Source organism: Chrysoperla carnea, chromosome 4 (genome assembly GCF_905475395.1).
Source record: "Chrysoperla carnea chromosome 4, inChrCarn1.1, whole genome shotgun sequence".
NCBI lineage: Eukaryota > Metazoa > Arthropoda > Insecta > Neuroptera > Chrysopidae > Chrysoperla > Chrysoperla carnea.
Window position 1 is genome coordinate 3,171,321 of NC_058340.1, and position 9,180 is coordinate 3,180,500.

The 9,180-nt window shown below is 28.8% G+C and overlaps 1 protein-coding gene across 2 annotated transcripts in view; it reads left to right on the forward strand.

Moving 5' to 3' along the window:
* Positions 1 to 8,201, forward strand: part of LOC123299040 — a 168,618-nt gene extending 160,417 nt beyond the window's left edge. The window contains exons 6-7 of one of the 2 annotated variants that reach the window (XM_044881180.1): positions 3,218 to 3,470; positions 8,053 to 8,201. In XM_044881180.1, coding sequence (XP_044737115.1) covers positions 3,218 to 3,470; positions 8,053 to 8,195 — 396 coding nt within the window. In that variant the 3' untranslated portion in view covers positions 8,196 to 8,201. The remainder of the gene's footprint in view (positions 1 to 3,217; positions 3,471 to 8,052) is intronic. The other variant, XM_044881181.1, reaches the window with a different exon arrangement.
* The last annotated feature ends 979 nt before the right edge of the window (positions 8,202 to 9,180 follow it).

Sequence of the window (9,180 nt, forward strand, 5' to 3'; positions counted from 1 at the left end):
TATAAAAAGAAAGGGTAGTTTCCCAAAAAAAAAAGTGATTCCAATTGTTTTACCCTGTACATTGTTTAGAAGTTTTAAATATGCGTACATACTTTTCAGAATAATCAAAATTTATTATAAAAAATGAAAAATTTTCCTTAAAATGCAAAATAAAAAAATAAAGTATAGTTACGTTTATCCGCTTTTTTTTTGTGCCAATGAATGGTGGAAAGGCATATAAGTTATGCATTACATTACATCTTCATATGTACTATCTATTTATATGCGCTTCCACCATATTTATCAAGAATTAAAATAATGTCTAACAGTATTACATACTGAGGTATTATTTATTATTATTCAATTATTGTGATAAGGTACTTATTAGAGCTATATGAGCGAGCGCAATGACCGTCACTGCCGAAGGCTTTAGTCAAGCCGAAGACCTACTTTTTTTACTAATAAAACATAATAGTAAAATTTGTGATAAGCGTGCGGGCTAAGCAAGGGGCGAGAAAGCTATTAATGAATTGGAGCTGCAGGATAATTAAGGTTAATAATCGCTGATTAATAGTTACAATTAAATAATTTGTAGGAGAAACGAAGTTCACCGAGGCATTTAGCCTTTGCAAAGTCGATAAATAAATAGCAGGGGCAATTATTTGTTACCCGTTCTCGTGTTGGCATACCAAGAAACCTATTCTTATACGAACCAGAAAATAAAACAAAGAGCATTAAATTATAAAATATTATGTTTTTTAATAATATTTTTTTAAAATTAATTATGCCAACTCGAATTTAATATTCATAATTAAAACAAGACTTCATCGACCGTAATTTAATAACTATGAGTTGGATTAAAATTTGGTATTGCTTGTGTAAATGTGTGTGTCCATGTTGGCTATAACTGACGAGAATTGTTTTATGGCTTTACTTTTAACAGTTGTCCATTTTATTAATTCAGATTCAGATTAGGTATAGGACCTTTATCCCGGTTGAAAGTTTTGTTTCCTGCCTTGTCGATTGAAATTCTTTCGTAAGCATCAAAACTATTGTGAAACTTAACTAACTTTACAAGTAGAATTTTGTTTTTCGTAGTTAAATCATGGCCCGCAATGCAAGATTTTTCGACTCGATCGTCTGCCCGAGATAATATTTTATCGAACTTTTTAATCACGTAAATGTAAACTGTGATCCCTGGTCTCTTCTATAATATATAAGTTTTGATGATTTTCTTTTCCTAAAGATGAGAAAATATAATTGGTATTAAAAGGTAGTAAATCCTGCATGAACATTTTATAAATTTGGAAAGTAAGTTTTAAATAAAGTAAATTATTATCTATCACATGTTTTACCTTCCATATATAGTTTGATGATGGTAAACCTCTTACAAATAAAATCTATATTTAAATGACTCTTGTTGGCTTGGTTTTTCAACATATATAACATGCATACATACCTGGCTCTATATAGATACCAAGACCAACCAACATACATCCACAACATATCTGGAAATGTGGTGATAAGACGATGGTTGGCATTCAATATTATTATATTCACACAAGATAGTTATATCTACATATCTTACATGTAAAGTGTATCACGAACCATCTTGAAAACACGTATTTGATACATCACAAACTCAAATGCAATATGGTTTCAAATACATGTTCCACAAAAATATAATATATATAAAAAAACCAACCATATAATCGTTTTTTCTATTTGTCAATAAAAATAAAATGTCAAATAAAATATATTCTCACTTATATAAATTACATAAGATGTTGTGTGACCACTGTTTCCATAGTTCTATATAAGTCGATTTGTACCAGTATATGCTTATTTATATCCATTTCCATTTTATTTTTCAAAAATTGCAGTTTACGCCAGTCAAATTCTACATTAAAATTGCAAAACGCGATGTAAAGCTGTGTGAAACTACGTTTTGCTTACAAAAAAATTGTGCTTCAAATTTTCGAACTATTCAGTTTTTTACGTATAATGCAGGTATCAAAAGTTAAGTCACACTCCCTTAAGAGTGTCAAATAACATACTAAAAAAGCAGCTTTACATCGCCTTCTGGCTGCCATTGGTGCTTGTTTTCAAAAATTTTGAAGTTTTTTATTAAAAACTTCAATTTTTATAAATTTTTCATATGGTTCCCTAGTTGAAACTACCTACAAATTTTAATACTTCTATCTTTTATATTTTTTAAGAAAATGGACATCCAATTTTCGCCCTAATTTGTCCCCTCACGAGAAAAAGACGTTTACGAACGTACGTTAACTGTTCCAAACAAAAGTAGTTTATCTTTTTATAAGAGGCATTTTTTATAATTAAACATTTGCTCTATCACTAACGCTTTTACATAAGCAAAATTCAAAATTTCTGAAAATCATGTAAATTTTTCAAGCATCATATCTTAAAAACTATTTGATATACGGAGCTGCAGATTGGCTTGAATTGTTTCAAATAATATACTTTCAAAATGGTATTAGCAAAATGATAGGTAATGTCAAAAGCTCATAGTTTTTGAATTAAACTCCAAGTATAATATAAGAAAAAACAGCTTTACATCGCTATTTGTGATTTTAGCGGTTTTTTTTTAAGATTCTTCTGGCGTAGTTATAGACAGTTGAAAGTGGTGTTGACGTACGGAGTACTTAGACGAATCATTTTAGATCAAAAATGGCTAAAATGAAAAATTTTTATGCACCTCAACCTATCGGGCCAGTTTATTTTTGTTAATTGTTCTGGAAGGTCCATATATCAAAATCTGCATCTAACTTCTTACCGCTAGAAAATTTGGTCATTGCTTTGGGCCAAAAAAGCTCATATAAAAGATGATTTTTGAAAATTTCCAAACCTTGGACGCATGAGTGTGATTTGTGTGAAATAACCGAATGATTGTGTTAAAAAGGCGGTCTGGGATTATTTAAAAGAAATTAATTTTCATTTGACGTGATTGACAATTATTGCAAAATTTTACAATTTATTAAATTTGGAGGATATGCTTTAGGCTCTATAGGTGGCTACGGCCATGCATGAATAAGTACAACACATATTTAAAGAAATTTTAAGAAAGAAAAAACAAGGAAAGAAAAGCGACATTTTCTTTAGGATGATAAATATTAAGAATGTCTAAATATTTGGGAAAAAAGGAAAAAATCTTCAGAACTTGATAAAAGATATTTCTTAGTGTAAATACTTATTTGTTGATTTTATTTCATTACAGATACATGGAACATCTGCTTTCGATCCAATGGTAACATCCATTGAAGAAAGTTTTGTACATAAAGGAATGTATTCAACACGATCCGATCTTAATTTAAATTTGGAATTTAAAGAAGAAGAGATACAAATAACTTGTTCTGTCACTCTATTCGATATTTATAACAAAAGTAGTTCATTGAAGCTACGTGCATTATCACCACCGCCAGCACCTATAATGGGACCTACAGCACCGTTAGGTCTCAGTGATATTCATAGTAAGCTGTTGTTGTAACTTTGCTTAGCTTTTTTGTATATTTCTTGCAGTGCTTAACCATCGTAAATAACTTGTTATTGTGCATGTCAGAAAAATAACAGAAGTTGCATGTTTTTAATTTAATTTTTTTTCATAAGTAACTAAGAAAATTAAATGGTTTTTTTAAATTATGCATTCAAACTCCAGTGACGTCAACATATCGCTTTTGTAATGCCACCGCACGGAGAAGTGATACAATAGCATGAAAGATGATAAATTGTTTGTGTCTAAACTTACTTTCAATACCTTATAACATAATTTTACATGGGAACAAGCCGAAAAATGTGAATTTAGCGTAATTCTGATTGGCTACCTGCCTCAACGGATATAATGACATCTCAACCAATCACGAGTTGTTTTTATTCAAAAATATAACTATTCTTTCATTTACATATGCAAATGTGGAGAAAAAAAAATTTATTAACTTCTCTATTGCATTATTATTTTTACAATAGCTTTTATTTATAAGCTTTATAGCTTTTATAAGATGTGATAATTTGATTCAATTATAATATAATTAATTAATTCCCAATTAACCTTCCAATTAACGTTCTATAACTAAGCTCTCCAATTAACGTGCAGGGAGGTAAACATATGTCATATATTAAAATTAACAGAACAGTTCAGATAATGATTTTCAATATTTCCTAGTCTTTGTACTTAACTCACACAAAATAATATCGCTTTCGTGGTATTTTTAACGAGAATAACATTGCGTTTTTAAGTTTTAAATGATAATCAGTTTTTTACTGACACTTTGTCTGAAAAAAATATCTACACTAAAGTTGATACTAATAATAACTTCATTTTTAACCTCAGAACCAAAAAAAGGGGTATTATAAAAATTGTTATAATACTGCATCAATGAAAACAATAATTTACTTAAGAAAATAATTATTAGGGAGTTTTAGAGGTCATTCCAAACGTACTGTAGTTGACTTTGATCTGAATTTAACTTATAAAAAAGTTTTCCGTAGTTTAATACATAGGGAGCACCATCTTATGACATGCATTCACTAGTTAGTATATTTTGGTATGAATACTTAGTGAATAGAAAAGTTTACCGAGAATAGTTCAATAATAAACATAAAAGTATTATTTTTCTTTTGATCTTGTCAATTTTCCAGTACAGTGAAACTCCATGTGTACTGTAATATATAACTGATCGATCAATTTGAATTTTATAAAAAGAGTATTCCACAAAAATTTCTTTGATAACTAACTCCCAATTCACATTTGCTTTATTTCATTACTAGCTTGATACTCGCCCGCTTCACTGGGCTTAAAAATAAAAACCATCGCCTTATAGCCTCCACCTCTCTTTATCACACTTATCTCTCTTCCATATCCACTCGAAAGGATTGTTTTGCACAGCTAAAATATATGTTTTCAATTTTTTTAAATGTTAAATATTCATAATTCATTGAGTATATCAGAAAAGAAGGCCTGGAATTGTTTTACATTTACTATTTTAAATTTTTACAGAAATCTTTAATTTATGAAACGATGATCATAGATATATTTTCTAATATATCTTTATAAATTGTAGCTCATGTGTTATTCTGATTATGAGCTATATTGTTGTACAATTGATTAAAATCCATTCGTTAGTTTTTACGTGAAAGAGTAACCAAACAAACAAACATCCTTACTTTCATATTTATAATATATAGGAATTATCCTACTTTATAATGTTCCATTCCCCAATAAAAAGAAAGTGGGTAGACCGCCTTACGCCAATTTTAAATTAATAAAAACATTAGATGGCTGGGGTCGTACAGCTTTCATTCCGTAAACTAATTATTTCAATCTGCCATTTCAATATGTTTAATTAACATATACTTAAATAACTAATTTTTGAGATCCCGTTGTCCGATTTCAAAAATTTCATATGGTACTGCACCAGTAGGCGATTTCTTAAAGGTCCTCCAAAAAAAAAATGTCCGGCCTTGAGCACCATATCTCTGGCTTGGATTATTTAAAATGAAAAATCCAGAAAATTTCTTTAGTCGATAGACGAATACGAGTATTAATCGAAGAGATAGTGAAAATTATATTTTTTGACAAAAGGACGGCCCGAATAGAAATTTTAATCCGGGTCTGATCCAATTGGCCGTAGGTTCTATCTTCGATGTGGAAAATCTGATCAGAATCGGACAAGTTGTGCAACGCTTGAGTCGCTCTGGGCCGGAGCTGGTACACTCATCCGGCCCGGACCTGATTTCAAAAGTTCTTCAAACAATTTCAAAGTGGTCTAAAATATCGAAATGATTTTCAGAAATCTTATTCCTTCGATTAATATCTGGCGAAAATATCAAAGAAGATTCTGTAAAAATTCGAAACCGATCGGTCAAGCCGTTTCGGAGAAATCTTGCTCTCCGACTTTGAAAAAGTTTTCGAGAAAATGCGTTTAATGTTTCAAAAGACGTTTACAGTCAGTTAATTTTCATTGTTTCATCTTCGTGAATATTTCTCGAATCAACTTAAAATTTTCCAATAATATACTTAAACATATTTACATTCTGAAAATGCAAAAAAATTCATTCTTTGAAAATTCTAACCAGATATAGGAGTTATGATATACATTATTCATAGAAAAAATCAAAATTCCTTTTATTTTGTCTGCTATCGTATCTCGCATACATTTTTAAAATTAACAAGCTGTGTGTTTAACGTATCATCATACAACCACAAGGAAATTTAAGTACTCATTTATTTCAGTATCATAATATAATCCAATAAAAAATTGATCACGTATGAACTTAATAACATATATTATCAGACATCTAGGTACTACTTATACCTATAAAATAATCATAATAATCGTCCGTAGGTACTTATATCCAAACCAAGCTCAGAATCACGTTAGTTCATTGGATGTAATAATAGTATTATAATAATTGAATTGTTTGCAAATTTTATCGCAATACCGTCCCATCAACATATCTATAATAATATTATATGTATAGCAGCAGTAACAAGCAGTACCTCTACCTACCTACTATAGACTATACTAACACTTATTACTGTGGCATAACGGCTGTACGTTATAGTTATAGCATAGATTTAGTAGTTACTAGCTAATATGAGCTACTGCAAGCAGAGCTCTAGTTAAACGACCTATGTATGTAGTGTTAGTCATTTAAGTAGTCTATTTCATTTAACGTTGATATTACACTGAGCAAATTTTTTTACAACTTGCTGGTGAGTTTATATAACGATAACTCAAAAACGAAAAAAGATATCGAGCTGAAATTTTTACAGCGTACTCAGGACTTAAAAAGTGAGGTCAAGTTCGTAAATGAGCATCATAGGTCAATTGGGTCTTGGATCCGTAGGACCCATCTTGTAAACCAATAGACATAGAACAAAAGTTTAAATGTAAAAACTGTTCCTTATCAAAAATTAAACAACTTTTGTTTCAAACATTTTTTCGTAAACATCACTGTTTACTCGTGAGGGCGCCAATTAGGCGGAAATTTTATAATATGTACTATACTTGATTATCAGTTATGTATGTGTCACATGTTTGTATGTGTAATGTGATAAAGAAATCAACCCTGACTATGCATGGTATTTCAACAATTTACTCAGTCAATTGCTTGTTTTCACTTGTATGTTATTGTTTTTGTTTTTATATATATTTACATTGGTATTTGTTGTGATCCTGTCTAACATAATTAACCTTTTTTTATCGTAACAAATTTTGTCAAGTTTGAGCTACTAATCCCATGTAATTCCATGTAATTCCATGTAGATATTAATGTGATTTATCAAAATCTTTGGTTGGCTTCGTTAAAAATTGTGGCGAAGTATATAGAGGAATATTAGTTTATCTTTTAATATTGACAGAAAAAGCGATTTAATAAAGGATACACGAATTTGAGAAATCATTTCTAGTGTGATCACCAAAAGAGCTCTTTTAAATTTTATTTTGTCATTACTTTTATAACTGTTTCACTTAGTTACTGAACTCATCGAAATTGGCTTCTGGTAGAGCTGCTATTCGCTCCGTGCGTGAGTTTTTAGGAGGCGTTTCCATGGTAACGATACACTACTTTAATTATAGAATTGTATGGAAATATATAATTGTATGAATTGCATTTATGACTAACAATGAAAATTTAATATTATTTTCTCAGAAATTTAAATAAATAATTATAATAATTTACATTCGAAAAAAAATATTTGTGCAATTTGATTTCTTATTTCACAATTTTTAATGCATTAAGTTTAATTAATTCGTGTTTTTCAATAGTTTTAATTTGACACTTTCTATAACATTAACATGTAAAGAATTTCTTATTAGTCATAACAGCCTCCTTTAACGCCAAAATTTTTCACTGGTAGCGCTGCAATCGATTTTATTGTCCCTTCTATGACTACGCACACAACGAATAGACATTATATAATGCTTTAACTGCAAAATATGAAAGCTTTTCATTATAATATATTGTTATTCTGTATATTAGTAAGCAGTGTTGTATATAGTGTTAGTCTGTATGTTAGTATTTGTTATATTACAAAACGATTTTATTTTCCAGGTCAACCAACAAATAAAGGATTATCACTTCATTATCGTAAATCATCAACAAATACAGGCATTGGTCATAGAATATTGTTATTATTAATTTCAATACTATCAATCTATTTTCATAGCATGGTAATTTTTGTGATGTCTAGATAAATAATAATAACAGATTATATTTATTTTGTTTTATTTATTATTTTATAATAATTAAAATTTTATTTAATTAATATTATTATGATACAGAATGTAGGTAAAATATAGTTATTTTATTTTACAAAATAAAAATGGATAAAAAAAAAAAACTAAACAATTAGGGTAAGTAAAATAAATAAATAATAATTTAATAATAAATTAAATGTAATAATTATTATGTATGTGCAAATTATTAAAGATTAAAATGAATAAAAATTATAATAATGATAATAAAACTTTATGTAAATGATATTTGGTGATTTTCCAATTACTCTCATCATATTACAGTGCAACCTTAATATAACGAACCTCAATATAACGAATTCCTCAATTTAACAAATTTTTCACAATCCCCTTGAATTGTCCATAAGAGTCAATATAAAATATACCTCTACATTTCGAATATTTTTTGCGAACAGTCTCTTTATAACGAATTTTAAACTATAATAAAAAATTTAAATAACGAAATTCGTCAATTCAAAACCTTTATATAACGTATAAAGTCCCACCAATATATGACAGTTAGTATACTCCATAGTATGTAATTCATGTCGCGAGAGGTTCCGACACTTTTTTCCTCTTTATAACGAATTTTAGACCAACTTAACGTCAATATAACAAACCTCAGTTTAACGAATTACTTGATATAACGAATATATACTGGTTCCCTTCAGATTCGTTATATCGAGGTTGCACTGTATATATAATTTGTATGGACAAGTTGTGTTATTTTTAATTTAGACTGTTTATAATTGATACTATAACTAAAGTTAAACATTACAATAAAATTGTATAGAAAAATTTATAAAAAAGTATAATTTAATTAATAAAAATGATCATCATTTATGATAATAGCATCCACCCACAATTGTTATCACTAGATAAGTAGCCCCGACTAAAATTGACCTGCAACACTCACAAAGCTCAATTTTTGCTCTGAATGGTTTTA